This window comes from Triticum aestivum, chromosome 5B, assembly GCF_018294505.1.
Source record: "Triticum aestivum cultivar Chinese Spring chromosome 5B, IWGSC CS RefSeq v2.1, whole genome shotgun sequence".
Taxonomy (NCBI): Eukaryota; Viridiplantae; Streptophyta; class Magnoliopsida; order Poales; family Poaceae; genus Triticum; species Triticum aestivum.
The window spans coordinates 463515540-463531352 of NC_057807.1; the positions used below are offsets into that span (position 1 = coordinate 463515540).

General features: G+C 48.8%; 1 protein-coding gene across 1 annotated transcript; it reads right to left on the reverse strand.

Annotated features, from left to right (window-relative positions):
- Positions 1-14312: 14312 nt before the first annotated feature.
- On the reverse strand, positions 14313-15783 carry LOC123112491 (ervatamin-C). Its single transcript, XM_044533491.1, has 2 exons — positions 15372-15783; positions 14313-15199 (listed from the first exon to the last, which is right to left on the reverse strand). The coding sequence occupies exons 1-2, from the start codon at positions 15702-15704 to the stop codon at positions 14489-14491; spliced, it is 1044 nt and encodes a 347-aa protein (XP_044389426.1). The 5' UTR covers positions 15705-15783; the 3' UTR covers positions 14313-14488.
- Between the last annotated feature and the right edge of the window lie 30 nt (positions 15784-15813).

Below are 15813 nucleotides of genomic sequence, written 5' to 3' on the forward strand. Positions count from 1 at the left end.
TCCAAGGTGTCATTCTCTGAAAAAAAAAAGATTAAAATTGTCAGCATTTGCTGTTTGTAAATTGCCTGAAAATGTAATTCTGGTCAGTCAATTTCGTGAGAAGGAGGTGGAGAAGGGGCGCCACGGCAGTGAGCCGGAGGCAGGAAAGCTGCGGTGAACGGCCGCGAGGCACTGGTTGCAGAAGAAGAGGAGGTTTGGAGGGAAAAAACTGGAGGAAGAAGTTCTATTGTGATCCAATGGTTGGCAAAATCGGCTCACTTTTGCCTGAAGGGAAAAAACTGGAAGAAGTTGTGTAGCGATCCAATGGTTAACAGTGTGACTTTGCTAGAGCAGCATGGTTTGCCCATCCTTAGTACCTTAGAGCAACTCCAACGGGGCGACCCATTACGTCCGCCGCCGTCCGTTTAGGTCGGCACGGACAAAAGAGGAGGCCCAACGCGCCGACCCAAACCCAAATCGAGTCCGCTTCACGTCCGCACCGACGCATTTGCGGTCCAAATGCATCAGCGCAGACGTGAAAACGGACGCCACGCGTGCCTTCTCGGTGTATGCCGCGGCCCCATCGGGCGGTTGTCCAACTGGTCGCCACCTACCTGGTCAGCTTAATTTATGACCCTGGGCCCACGCGTCAGCGACGACGATCGTCCTTTTTTAAGCCGACCGTGCGGCGGGGCCGTCCTCATCTAGCCCCCGTCCCCATCTAGCCACACTCGCTCCCCCGTCGCCGGCAAACCCTAGCCAACCCTAGCCACCCCAGCCGTGCCAAATGGGGCTCTTCTCCGGCGCCGGCAGCAGCAGCAAGGCGAAGGGCAAGTCGCCCGCCATCCCTTTTCCCCCGGAGTTTCTCCCGCCTCCGCCGGTGCCAGCTCGCCGGCTGAGGCATCGCGTCAACATGCCGGTGCACAAGGCAGAGTGGCACTGGCAGCACCGCATGCCTCTCCCGTACCCCGACACCACCTTGCCGCACGGCTGTTACTTGGATCCAGAGAGGATCTCGGTGCCGGCGGCCCTGTGTTGGGTTCTACGGTAGGGTGCGTTGACTGCAAATTAAAATTTTCCTACGCGCAGAACAACAGGAACGTGCTACGGGAGATGGATTACAGTTCGTTACCACTAGACGCGCAGTGCTGTGCAGCGGAAGAAGGGTTGGGGCAGTGCGTCCGCGTGAATCGTCTCCTCCTCGTCCGATCTTCCTCGAACAGCCGGTCGCCGATCCCACGTACAAGTTCGCCGGAGCGGCGCAAGTGCACCGCCTCTAACGGTATCCGCGCGTGCAGGAGGAACACCGTGCGGCGGACTGCTAGGTTCGATCACACAGTCAGCGGCGAGTGGAGGTGGCTATTCGCAACACATGCAAACCCTAGCGACAACGCCGAACCGATCTTCTGAATAAGTGTGGTGCACCTCCACTATTTATAGGCATCTGTCGCGGGCTCAACACTTGGGCCTTGCACGGACCCTAAAGCCCAAAGTCTACTCGGTCACGTTCCAAGTCCAACTCGGATCACATCCGACCAGTGTCCTCCGAACCGACCTCATAGGTTCCTTCCCTTAAGCGCGCGACCCCTTAGGTTCAAGTCGGCTTGGTCACAGTTCGGATCACCTCCGACCTGCACGGTTGGTAGCGGCCTCTAGCAAGGCGTGCCGACCACCAAGCAGACTATGAAGCTGGTTAGGCGAACCTGTACAACATGTCACACTTCTGTTCCCTTTGCCGCACGATATATGTTGTCGGGCTCAAGGCGAGACTATCATCCTTGTGCTAGCCCGACATCTTTCTCGTTCCAATGATACCGACCACAAACTGGATTATCTCATAATCCTTGTCGCATGGCCATGCTTATCCTGGTTGGATCACACGAGGAGCCCAGAGTATATCTCTCCTGATCGGAGGGGCAAATCCCATCTTGCTTGACCATGTCTCGCAACATGGCACTGGACAAACCCGAAACCTACCTTTGTAACTACCCAGTCACGGAGTAGCGTTTGGTCGGCCCAAAGCAAGTCTGTCACCATCCCGAGTACATGCGCCAGCTCAGGTCTTAGGACATAGAACGTATGTTGTACTAGAGACTCACAGATGACATATCGCTGCGTCTCATAGTTGAGTCTGTCCGACTCGGACCTTATCTCGACTCGGATTCGACTACACGAATCCGACCAGATCCTTCCGAGTCCATATTATCCGGTTAGCATCCAATGCTCCATGGCTAGTGAGACCAAGCCATCGACCGTGTCATATGCTAGTCTAGTCTGACGTGTGCCCACACGTCACTTGCGAGTAGGGACAATCTAGGATGTATCATACAACACAAGATCTCACGGACAAGTCACGTACTAGCCAACAAGTATCATTGATTACATCCAAGGACTATCTTTATTCATAAACACATAGGAAATATCATCATACATGATTGCCTCTAGGGCATATCTCCAACGGTCTCCCACTTGCACTAGAGTCAATCAAATAGACATCGAATGCCCATAGCTCTAACATGCCCCTCATGTTTGGGTTGTGGAAGCGGCTTAGTCAACGGACCTGCAACATTTGCATCATCACCATTCTTTACGATCTTTCGTATCAGGTGATATTTCCGATCTATGTGTCTGACCTTGTGGTGATTCCTCGGCTCCTTGGCTTGTGCGATGGCACCAGAATTATCACAATAAAGGTCTAACGGTTTTACCGAGGCTGGGAAAATACCATGATCATCCAGAAAATGCCGGATCCAAACACCTTCCTTTGCAGCTTCACAAGCCGCAATGTATTCAGCTTCTGTGGTAGAATCGGCCACCGTATCTTGCTTGGAACTCATCCAGCTCACTGCCCCTCCGTTCATGACATACACGAATTTGGACTGTGATCGACAATCATCTTTGTTAGTTTGGAAACTAGCATCGGCATAACCCCTTACGACGAGCTCTTCCTCACCTCCATAAACTAGGAACATCCCTTTAGTCCTTTTCAGGTACTTCAAAATAGTCTTTACTGCTGCCCAGTGACTCTCACCTGGGTTGGCCTGGTATCTACTTGTTAGGCTTATTGCAAAAGCAACATCTGGCCTTGTACATATGATGGCATACATGATGGATCCAATTGCCAAGGCATACGGAATCCTGCTCATCCTGCTTTGCTCATCAGATGCCAAAGGACTCTGAGTCTCGCTTAGCCTTATACCATGTGAGAGTGGTAAGGACCCTTTCTTCGCCTCACTCATGTTGAACCGCTTCAACACTTTATCTATGTATGTGCTCTAGCTTAAGCCGAGCAGCCTCCTCGATCTATCTCTATAGATCTGAATGACTAAAATATAGACTGCCTCACCAAGGTCCTTCATCGAAAACTTGCCATTCAATGAATCCTTGACCGAGTTTAGCATCGAAACATCGTTCCCAATCAACAATATGTCATCCACATACAAGATCAAAAACACTATTGAGCTCCCACTTAACTTCTTGTATAAACAAGCGTCCTCTTCGCTTTTGATGAAACCGAGACCAGTGACGACCTCATCAAAACGAATATTCCAGCTCCGAGATGCCAACCCATAAATGGATCTCTTGAGCTTGCATACCTTACTAGAGCTAGTCGGATCAACAAGACCCTCGGGTTGTATCATATACACGTCCTCGGTTAAATTTCGTAACCGAAAGCTGTTTTGACATCCATCTGCCATATCTCGTAACCGAAATATGCAGCTATAGCTAGTACGATCCTTACGGACTTCAGCATCGCTACCGGCGAGTAAGTCTCGTCGTAGTCAACTCCTTGAACTTGTCCATAACCTTTAGCGACAAGCTGAGCTTTGTGGATCTGAACATTTCCATCCACATCGATTTTCTTCTTAAAGACCCATTTGCAACCAATGGCAGTTACGCCAGGTGGTGGATCAACCAAATCCCAGACTTGATTCTCATCCATGGACTTTAACTCGGATCTCATGGCCTCCAGCCATGCCTCGGAATCTGGGCTCACCATCGCTTCCGCATACGTGGCCAGCTCGTTGCTTTCTAGCAACAATACATCACCCACTCTACGCAATCTTTCCGACCTTCGTGGTTCCGGTGCCGCTTCCACTACGAGTTCCCTGACTGACTCTGGTATGATCTCATCACCAGCCGAGCCGTCCCCAAGTGGTCCTCGAATTTCTTTGAGTCGAACCGTCCTCCCACTGGCCTCCTGACTGAGAAACTCTTTCTCAAGGAAAACCTTGTTCCGAGCAACAAACACTTTGTTCTCTCCCCGGTTGTAGAAGCTATATCCCAAGGTTTCCCTCGAATATCCCACGAATATGCATTTATCCGATTTAGGTGTAAGCTTGTCTGACATAAGTCGCTTGACAAATGCTTCACAACCCCAAATCTTTAGAAAATACAAACCGGGACTCTTCCCGGTCCACAACTCATGTGGTGTCTTGTCTACGGATTTTGATGGTACCCTGTTAAGTGCGAAAGCTGTAATTTCTAGAGCGTATCCCCAGAATGACAAGGGTAAATCCGATTTGCTCATCATAGACCGGACCATGTCCAACAAGGTCCTATTCCTCCATTCCGACACGTCGTTTCTTTGTGGCATACCTGGAGGTGTGAGCTGAGGTACTATACCTCGGCATTTCAGATGATCATCAAACTCCTGGCTCATGTACTCACCTCCACGATCAGATCGTAGAAGTTTTATAGTCTTGCCAAGCTGATTCTCAACCTCGTTCTGAAACTCTTTGAACTTTTCAAAAGTCTTCGACTTGTGCCTCATCAAATAGATATATCCATATCTACTCAAGTCGTCGGTAAAAGTCACGAAGTACTAATAGCCACCTCTGGCAGTTGTGCTCATTGGACCACACACATCACTATGTATAAGTTCCAACAGCTCGGACGTCCTCTCGCAACTCTTTGCGAAAGGAGACTTAGTCATCTTGCCGAGCAAGCATGATTCACATGTCTCAAACGACTCAAAGTCGGACGAAGTTAGGAGCCCATCATCATGGAGCTTCTTCATGCATTTCTGACTAATGTGTCCAAGCCGGCAATGCCAGAAGTATGTCGGATTTATCTCATTAGGCTTATGCCTCTTGACATTCACGTTATAGACCAGTTCCTGTTCTAGATTCAATATAAAAAGCCCATCAACGATGGGTGCATAGCCATGGAACATACCATTCAAAAATATCGAACAACCATTGTCCTTTAAATTGAATTCATAACCTTGACTCATCAAACATGAGGCAGAAATAATGTTCCGACTAAGTGCAGGAATGTAATAGCAATTATTCAATTCCATGATGAATCCGGAAGGAAGCTGGAGCTGCATCGTGCCGACCTCCAACGCAGCAACTCTTGCTTTGTTACCAACCCTGATGTCAATCTCCCCTTGTGCCACACGCCTAGTTCTTACCAGCCCCTGCATCGAGTTGCAAATATGAACAACCGATCCGGTATCAAATATCCAAGAGCTACTAGGTATGTCAGCAAGGTAAATGTCTATAACATATGCAACAAGTGTACCTTTGCCTGAAGCAGCATTCCCGGCCTTCTTGCCATGCTCTGCAAGCCACTTGCTATAGTTCCTCTTCTAGTGACCGGTCTCCTTGCAGTGATAGCAAACGGTCTTCGAGTCTGGTCCAAACTTCGGCGCAACGGCGGAGGTTACCATCTCCGTGCCCTTAGCCTTAGCCTTTTTCTTGGACCAACTCTTCTTGAACTTAGCCGATTTCTGCACCATCAACACTTGATGCGTGCCTTTCTTAATATCCTGCTCTGCCACTTTGAGCATCCCATGCAATTCAGTGAGCTTCTTATCCATGCATGCATATGATAGTTCGAGATGAATGTCCCATAGCTTGGCGGAAGAGAACCCAGAACTGCATCAGTAGCCAGCTCATCCAAGAGCGGGAAGCCCAACCGATCCAAAGCTTGCACATATCCGATCATCTTGATCACATGTGGGCTCAGTGGATCACCTTCCTTCAGCTTGCAATCCATCAAGGATCGCCATACGTTGAACCTTTCGGTCCTAGCCTGTATCTAAAACATGCTCTTGAGACTCTCGATCATATCGTAAGCCTCAACATTTTCAAAATGCTGTTGCAAATCGGGCTCCATACAAGCCAGCATCAGACAACTGATCTTCGTTGATTCATCAACGAGTTTCTGGTAGGCATTCTTAGTTGTGGCATTAGCATTATCGGCATGTTCCTCTGGAAGTGGGTGAAGGAAATATGCCCTAGAGGCAATAATAAAGTTATTATTTATTTCCTCATATCATGATAAATGTTTATTATTCATGCTAGAATTGTATTAACCGGAAACATGATACATGTGTGAATACATAGACAAACATATAGTCACTAGTATGCCTCTACTTGACTAGCTCATTAATCAAAGATGGTTATGTTTCCTAACCATAGACATGTGTTGTCATTTGATTAATGGGATCACATCATTAGAAGAATGATGTGATTGACATGACCCATTCCGTTAGCCTAGCACTTGATCGTTTAGTATACTGCTATTGCTTTCTTCATGACTTATACATGTTCCTGTAACTATGAGAAATATGCAACTCCCGTTTACCGGAGGAACACTTTGGGTACTACCAAACGTCACAACATAACTGGGTGATTATAAAGGAGTACTACAGGTGTCTCCGAAGGTACATGTTGAGTTGGTGTATTTCGAGATTAGGTTTTGTCACTCCGATTGTCGGAGAGGTATCTCTGGGACCTCTTGGTAATGCACATCATTATAAGCCTTGCAAGCAATGTGACCAAATGAGTTGGTTACGGGATGATGCATTACGGAACGAGTAAAGAGACTTGCCGGTAACGAGATTGAACTAGGTATTGGATACTGACGATCAAATCTCGGGCAGGGTAACATACCGATGACAAAGGGAACAATGTATATTGTTATGCGGTTTGACCGATAAAGATCTTCGTAGAATATGAAGGAACCAATATGGGCATCCAGGTCCCGCTATTGGTTATTGACCGAGAATGGTTCTAGGTCATGTCTACATAGTTCTCGAACCCGTAGGGTCCGCACGCTTAACGTTACGATGATAGTTTTATTATGAGTTTATAAGTTTTGATGTACCGAAGTTTGTTCGGAGTCCCGGATGTGATCACGAACATGACGAGGAGTCTCGAAATGGTCGAGACATAAAGATTGATATATTGGAAGCCTATGTTTGGACATCGGAAAGGTTTCGGGTGAAATCGGGATTTTACCGGAACACCGGGGGGTTACCGGAACCCTCCCGGGGGTTAATGGGCCTTAGTGGGCCATGAGGGAGAAGAGGAGGGCCGGCCAGGGCAGGCCGCGCGCCCCCTCCCCCCCTAGTCTGAATAGGACAAGGAAGGGGGGGGGGGCGGCGCCCCCCTTTCCTCTTTCCCCTCCCCCCTTTCCTTCTCCACCAAGGCAAGAGGGGGGAGTCCTACTCCCGGTGGGAGTAGGACTCCTCCAGGCGCACCCCAAGCCAGCCGCACCTCCCCCTCCCTCCTTTATATACGGGGGCAGGGGGGCACCCCATAACACAGAAGTTGATCTACGGATCGTTCCTTAGCCGTGTGCGGTGCCCCCCTCCACCATATTCCACCTCGGTCATATCGTCGCAGAGTTTAGGCGAAGCCCTGCGCCGGTGGAGCATCATCATTGTCACCACGCCGTCGTGCTAACGGAACTCATCCCCGAAGCTTTGCTGGATCGGAGCCCGGGGATCGTCATCGAACTGAACGTGTGCTGAACTCGGAGGTGCCGTACGTTCGGTGTTTGGATCGGTCGGATCGTGAAGACGTACGACTACATCAACCGCGTTGTTATAATGCTTCCTCTTACGGTCTATGAGGGTACGTGGACGGATACTCTCCCCTCTCGTTGCTATGCCATCACCATGATCTTGCGTGTACGTAGGAAATTTTTTGAAATTACTACGTTCCCCAACAGTGGGTCCTCTAGAACATGTTCCTTTTTATCATGCTTGAGAACAATTCTCAAATTTCTATACCAGGTGGTAAAGTTTGTTCCATTCAGTTTATCCTTTTCCAGAATTGATTTCAATGCAAAGTTGGGTTGAGTAGGTGATGCCATTGATCTACAACAGAAAATATGCAATCACTAAGCAATGTGTTTATGTAGAGTAATTCAAGCCTAAACAAAAATACTCCCACTGAAGTCAGCATCCCTTTGCAAACTCTCAGTGATTCAGGATCCGACTAGCGCATGCGACTAATGAGCTTTAGCATCACTGCTAGCCAACATACCTATCCGGTAAGCAACTCATTGCTAATCGTATCTCTATATGACTCCTGTCGGTCGGGAAGGTATCTCATACCCCAGCTCCCAACCTTCTTTGCCACAAGGCCCGAAACCATTTTGATAGCCTTGTCAAGTTAACCTAACGCAGTGCATGTCCGTGTCTGACACGAACCCTTCAGTTCAAGGACACCCAACATCACCCCAATTTTATGAGCCCACTACTAGACGTACTTGACGTGCGAAGGTGCAACATCGGGGATGACAATTCGCTTGATATTCATGAGGGATCATTCTACCATTCTAACATGCATAGAAACAAAGAAGCATAACAATCACAAATAAACACATATTGTGAAATAGTATGGCTCCTTCATGGACGTTCTTCCAGGTCGGCTCCGACTCCGATGACCATCTACAAACTCCATCTTGTTTGTCATGTCGTGACGCTAAGCCACCAACCTGATCTCTATTATCCAACTACTACAACTAGTAATGAATTTTACATAGAGTCACAAGTCGACACGCAGGTCGTTATACAATATAATGACAGCACTTTGGCTCCTGCCGGCTGACAAACATGACATGCATGCCACGTATAAATTACACATGCATCACATACACATGAGCCATGCTATTCACATCAAACCTGCAAAACAAAGTTATGCATAGAATCGTATTCTACCGGTTTGTGTGTCGGGTACGAAATACACGGCGCTACGCACACGGGCGGGGTTCGAAGGGGTAGCACCCCTCGCGGGTGCGGGCAACGCCCGACGTTTTTGGAAATCACATATCACATCTGAACTCCGATCACGCTGAATTTTCTAACCTGACCGATCTTATCGATCATCACGAGTCCGATCGGGTTTACGTTTCACTGTTAACCCCGATGACGGATACCGACCGGTAGGGGTAGGTTGTGTCACGACCTCATCGACTCCGGTCATCAGAAAACATAGCCTCTTCAACCCCCATGTGCAATTGATCTCATCAACCGTGCACATAGCCGATCTCATCAAGGACAACAGATCTCATCTGCTGCCTCCACATATCTAATATGCATACGATCTGAATCCAAATACTATAGCAGAGGCTCTGATACCACTGTTGGGTTCTACGGTAGGGTGCGTTGACTGCAAATTAAAATTTTCCAACGCAAAGAACAACAGGAACGTGCTACGGGAGATGGATCACAGTTCGTTACCACTAGACGCGCAGTGCCGTGCAGCGGAAGAAGAGTTGGGGCAGCGCGTCCGTGTGAATTGTCTCCTCCTCATCCGATCTCCCTTGAACAACCGGTCGTCCGATCCCACGTACAAGTTCGCCGGAGTGGCGCAAGTGCACTGGCTCTAACGGTATCCACGCGTGCAGGAGGAACACCGTGCAGCGGACTGCTAGGTCTAATCACACAGTCGGCGGCGAGTGGAGGTGGCTATTCGCAACACATGCAAACCCTAGCGACAGCGTCGAACCGATCTTTTGAATAAGTGTGCCGCACCTCCACTATTTATAGGCATCTGTCGCGGGCTCAACACTTGGGCCTTGCACGGACCCTAAAGCCCAAAGTCTACTCGGTCGCGTTCCAAGTCCAGCTCGGATCACATCCGACCAGTGTCCTCCGAACCGACCTCATAGGTTCCTTCCCTTAAGCGCGCGACCCCTTAGGTTCAAGTCGGCTTGGTCACAGTTCGGATCACCTCTGACCTGCACGGTTGGTAGCGGCCTCTAGCAAGGCATGCCGACCACCAAGCAGACTATGAAGCTGGTTAGGCGAACTTGTACAACGTGTCACACTTCTGTTCCCTTTGCCGCACGATATATGTTGTCGAGCTCAAGGCGAGACTGTCATCCTTGTGCTAGCCCGACCTCTTTCTCGTTCCAATGATACCAACCACAAATTGGATTATCTCATAATCTTTGTCGCATGGCCATGCTTATCCTGGTCGGATCACACGAGGGGCCCAGAGTATATCTCTCCTGATCGGAGGGGCAAATCCCATCTTGCTCGACCATGTCTCACAACATGGCACTGGACAAACCCGAAACCTACCTTTGTAACTACCCAGTCACGGAGTAGCATTTGGTCGGCCGAAAGCTAGTCTGTCACCATCCCGAGTACATGCGCCAGCTCAGGTCTTAGGACATAGAACGTATGTTGTACTAGAGACTCACAGATGACATATCGTTGCGTCTCATAGTTGGGTCTGTCCGACTCGGACCCTATCTCGACTCGGATTCGACTACATCGAATTCGACAAGATCCTTCCGAGTCCATATTATCTTGTTAGCATCCAATGCTCAATGGCTAGTGAGACCAAGTCATCGACCGTGTCATATGCTAGTCTAGTCGGACATGTGCCCACACGTCACTTGCGACTAGGGACAATCTAGGATGTATCATACAATACAAGATCTCACAGACAAGTCACGTACTTGCCAACAAGTATCATTGATTACATCCAAGGACTATCTTTATTCATAAACACATAGGAAATATCATCATACATGATTGTCTCTAGGGCATATCTCCAACACCCTGCGGTCGGCTAGGGTGCACGCGGAGGAGGTGCGGCGCCGGCGGGCGCTCCTGACGCCGGAGCAGCGCCGCGACCCCGCCTACGCCTCTTACTCGCCCAACTAGGCGCGCTGGTTCGCCTTCGAGTACGAGGAGGCGAGGCGACGTGGCGTCCGCGTAGTCGACCACACCGTACCACCGCCCCCGCTCGTTGTCCGCGAGGAGGACCAGGCGGCGGAGGCCGCCTACCAGGCTGCCCTTGCGGCAGTCTATCGGGAGAGCGAGGAGGACGAGCGACGCAGGGCGCCAGCGTCCGAGGAAGAGGAGGCGGCGTACGAGGCAGCCATGGCGCAGGCCATGGCCCTCTCCACGGCGGGCGACTGCGCCATGGCCCTGTGAAAGCGGAGCCGGAGCCGTCCCCCATCGAGCGCTACTACTGGACGGGAGTAGTACGCGAGTGGGTCAGCGCGCCGCGAGCCTGGGTGGGGGCGACGCCGGCGTACCTCGAGCACTGGCGCCAGATACGGCTGGCCGAGGAGCGCCGCGACGGCGAGTACCTCGAGATGCTCGAGCGCGACGCCGAGGCCGAGCAGAGCGAGATGCCGAGAAGGAGGCGCGCCAGGCCGCCGCGGCCCAGGCGGCGGCACAACCCGTGGCGGCATTGCCCGCGCCCGACATAAACGCGCTCTGGAACACGGTGTTCCCCTGGGCCGGCCCGGTGCCGACGCTCATCGACCTCACGGACCCTGAGGACGACGACGATGCCGCCTAGCGCAAACCCCGTTGCCGCCGACGCCGCCTAGTTTAGTTTGTTTTTATTTTTCTTAAATGTAAATGTGGACCCATGGACTCCCGCCGGCCTTCGTGACCGGCTTTAATGTTTAATTAATGTTGCTTTTATTTTAAATATGCATGCATTCTTTTTTCTAGCGCCGTCAAAGTGGGTCGCGCCAGCATTGGGCCATGCGCCGACCCAAACTCGAAAACGAACATTTGTGTGCGCCTGACCGACCCAAACAGACAAAAAGCAGACAAATTCGCCATTCGTTTGGGTTGGCCCGTTGGAGTTGCTCTTAGAAGTGATCTTTTAACTAAAAATCATCTTTCTATGCGAAGTGTTATACTAGCCCTGCTTAATATGGACCACCCATTTGCAATTATACCCAATATTTTCAATTTTCTATGGTGCATATGGAAGTCCAGATGTGATTATCTTTTTGATAGGAGGCACATACTCCCACATCAGGTACACAAGGCTGCCTTAGCTTCGGACTATCAACAAAAGTTTCTAGTGGCTTTGGATGATCGCAATGTCAAGATACTAACCCTCATACCCCTGTACTATTAGTTTGCCGCCGCAAGGATGCACTTTTAATTCTTAAATCGGATCTTGCTGATGGTGCTAAGATCTATTCTGATACTTCTTTTAGTTTTTTCCTGAGAAACGATGCTTCTTTTAGGTGTTCAAAAGTTTCAGGTTTACCAAATGGCAGCGTTGCAGTAGGCATCGTGTCTATCTCAACTTCTTGCAGGACCATATCACAGGAATGTCGAAGTACAGGTCCATGCCTCAGCCCCGATCACAACCTCGCCCCTTCAAGCAGAAGCGTTGGCTCTCTTTCTTGCTGCCAAGATTTCCCAACTCTTGCAGGTATCTCAGCCAACTTTCCTGACGGACAACATTTCTTTGACAAAGGCGGTGTTGCTGCCGAATAAGTAAATTTACCGGAGCCGGTAGCTACCGGCTGGCAATCCACCGTCAATCAATTTCATCAAGATCTGTGTTGTTTGACATATACAAATTTGTAAATCTATTATCTCTCCTATATCTGGTAAATACAGCTGACATGTGCTGACACATCGTACCAAAGTACATGCATGCCATGGAGGTTTGTCAGGAGAGAGAGAGAAAGTTGGAATGAAGGGACCGATGCATGCATGATTCTCTTTCCCCCACACAGATGACATTCATTTTATTTCATCCCTATATTTTGAATGATTGTTATATTTCAAACCAAATGTCCATTTTTGAAACTTTTTAAATATTTGAAATCATGTTCACAAGACCTTTAGAACAACATCAATCTTGACAATATTTGAACTACTTTTTATTTTATATATTTCAATTATCTTTTGAATCACTTTCGTAAAACATAAGATTGTTTCGCTATTTCATACAAGTGATTTTTGACTGTTTTGCTAATTTCAGAAATGTATTTCACTCATTTACGAAGAACTGATTTCACTCATTTGTAAACATTAATTTCACTAATTTTAAAACATTTGAGAAAACATATTTCAGTCATTTTGTAAAGATGGATTTAGGCCCATTCAAAATTATTTCATAAAACTAACTTCATTGATTTGATTTCACTTGTTACAAATAACTCATTTCAAGTATTTCAAAAAAACTGATTTCACTCAATTCAAAAAAATATCAATTCACAAATCAAATTTGCTCGCTCATAAAACAGGTTTTGCTCGTTTAAAAAATTATTTCACTCATGTAAAAAATGATTTCACTCAATTCATAAAATTGGCTTCAGTCAATAAAAAAACCATTTCATTTATTTCAGAAAGAAAATCATATGTATGCAAAAAAGATTTCACTCGTTTAAAAAAAATGATCTCACTAAATTCAAAACACCTATTTCACTTATTTCAGAAAAATTGTTTCGTATGTATGCAAAACAGATTTCACTCATTCCAGAAAACTTGTTTCACTCAATTTGAAAAACCTATTTCACTCCTTTCAGAAAACTGATTTCACTCATTCCAGAAAACTGGTTTCACTCAATTCGAAAAACCTATTTCACTCCTTTCAGAAAACTGATTTCACTCATTTCAAAAGTTCAAATTTAAACATGTTTGAAATGTATTCAAAAGGGATCTCATTCTAAAGGTCTTGGTGCTAGGAGTTCATATATATAATTTCAAAAACAAAATTATGGTTTAGAAAACATGATTGATTTAAACTAGCATAAATTGAATAAAAGTATGTTTGTTTTGTGGCAGTGACACGGAGAGGAGAGAGTCAGCATATTTTATTCTGCCGTGCATGCGCTTCTGTGGGGCCTACTAGTTCCTTTTAGCAGAGAATACGAGAGATGGGCTGCTATCATACCGGGTTATACATATAGATGGGCCCCACTATTGCACAAATCAAGCATGTGAATGGTGGATGCTACGCCGGTACATCCCTGAACCGGTAAAAAAGTGTTTGCGGCTGACTCCACTCCATGGGCAATCAGAGCATGGCTTGCAGATTCCTCCAAGACTACGGATGATCTCCATTCATAGGTGTTTCATATTTCTAGGGAGATTAATGGAATTGCTCACAATGAAGCTCACCCGGTTCTTAGTAGTGCTACTGAACCTATCTTTAGCTGCTTTGGTTCAGCTGAAGGAACATGCTTTGCCCTGTGACTTCTATCCTCTCTACCTTGTCTCGACAGGGCTTTGTACTACAAAGCTGTATTCTACTACCGAGCTGAATATATTGACTCCTTGTGCGCCTTTCCTTGTTCAAAATAAAAATAAAAATAAAAATAAAAATGGAAGGTCTGTGCTGCTCAACCTTGCCATTATGTAAATTAAATATGGTCACGCGCATATTTACACACTTATGTAGATATTTTGTACTAGCTGTATTCTGTCACACTTCACAATGCTGCTGCATTACTCTACTTACACACATCATCAGCCAGAATGGCAGATTCACATGAGAGGGTAGCTCGCGAGCAGAGCGACGCCGCACAGGCCGGTGGGCATACCGGCGTCGCGCTGCAGGAGCATGTAGCCGGCCTCGCCCCACCCCGCCCCCCACGAGTTCTTGATGATCCAGTACTTCCCCGACGCCTCGTCGCCGGTGGCGCTGGTCTCGCCGTAGCCCACGACGGTGACGCCGTGGTTCACCTGCGCGGTGCACGGCCCCGAGAAGACGCCCCCGCCGTAGAGCTGCCACACGAAGCCCCCCGCGTCGACGGCCACCGACACGGGCTGCGCGGCGGCGGCCCGCAGCAGGTCCGGCTCGCTGTTGGCCGTCACGTTCCGGTACCCGGCGATGCTCACGGTGGTCTCGTTGAGCTTGGCCGTCTGGCAGACGCCGTTGACGCCCAGGTACGGGTAGCTGGCCTCGGTGGTGAGCCCGTGGTTGTCCATGACGAACTCGTAGGCCCAGCTCATGAACCCGCCGGCGCACCCCACCGCCTCCGCGTCGCAGTCCACCAGCTCCTGCTCCGACAGCGACACCAGCTTCCCCTTCTTGATGTGGTTCAGCCCCTCCATGGCCGCCACCGCCGCGAACGCCCAGCACGAGCCGCAGCCGCCTTGGTTCTTCACCGGCACCACCGCCCCTTCCTTCCTCCAGTCCACCTCCTTGGGCAGAGTGCTGTTGTCATCGTCAGCCTCTTTTTCAGGCATTGTCACCTGCGAAAAATGATCATCCAAGACCAAAACATTTGTCACATAAACGCAAAAAAATCAGTACATAGACATCACAAAATATTTTTTCAACTTTCAAAGATGATCCAAGAATCAAAATTCAAAACTATTAGTATCAAACATGTACATAATTCGAGAGAAGAAATCATCCACTGACGGGGGCAAAGTTCTCTGTTCTCGGAGCGCGCCGGCCGGCTCGTCCCGGAGCGCCTAGGCCGAGCACCTTGGCCCTGAACTCCTCGTTCGTCAGGTCGGCGAACTTGTTGTCGGTCAGCGTGTAGCTGTGGCCGCCGGAGTTGAACTCCTCGATGAGCTCAACGTTCTTCCTGTACACCTCGAGCCTCCTCTGCTTCTCGCCGGCGTCGGTGTAGGCGCGGCCGTGCTTGCCCATCCACCGCTCGAACCTCCTCACCATCGGATCATCGTCGGCGACGGAGAGAGCGGCGCAGGCGGAGACGAGCAGCAGGAGAAGCAGGGAGGGCCTGGCCATTGCTGGAGCTGTTTTCGGCCTTTGAGAGAATTGAGGTAGGGGTGTGCATGAGCAGGTCGTTATGGGCTGTTTTATAATTTTATTTGATGTTGTTTTCGGCATTTAGTCC

Excerpts from the sequence above, each read along its gene's own strand:
- LOC123112491 (XM_044533491.1), bottom strand. The coding sequence starts at position 15,704 with ATGGCCAGGCCCTCCCTGCTTCTCCTGCTGCTCGTCTCCGCCTGCGCC. Across the intron at positions 15,200-15,371 it reads GAACAGAGAACTTTGCCCCC|GTGACAATGCCTGAAAAAGA; the intron begins GTCAGTGGATGA and ends CATTTTTCGCAG.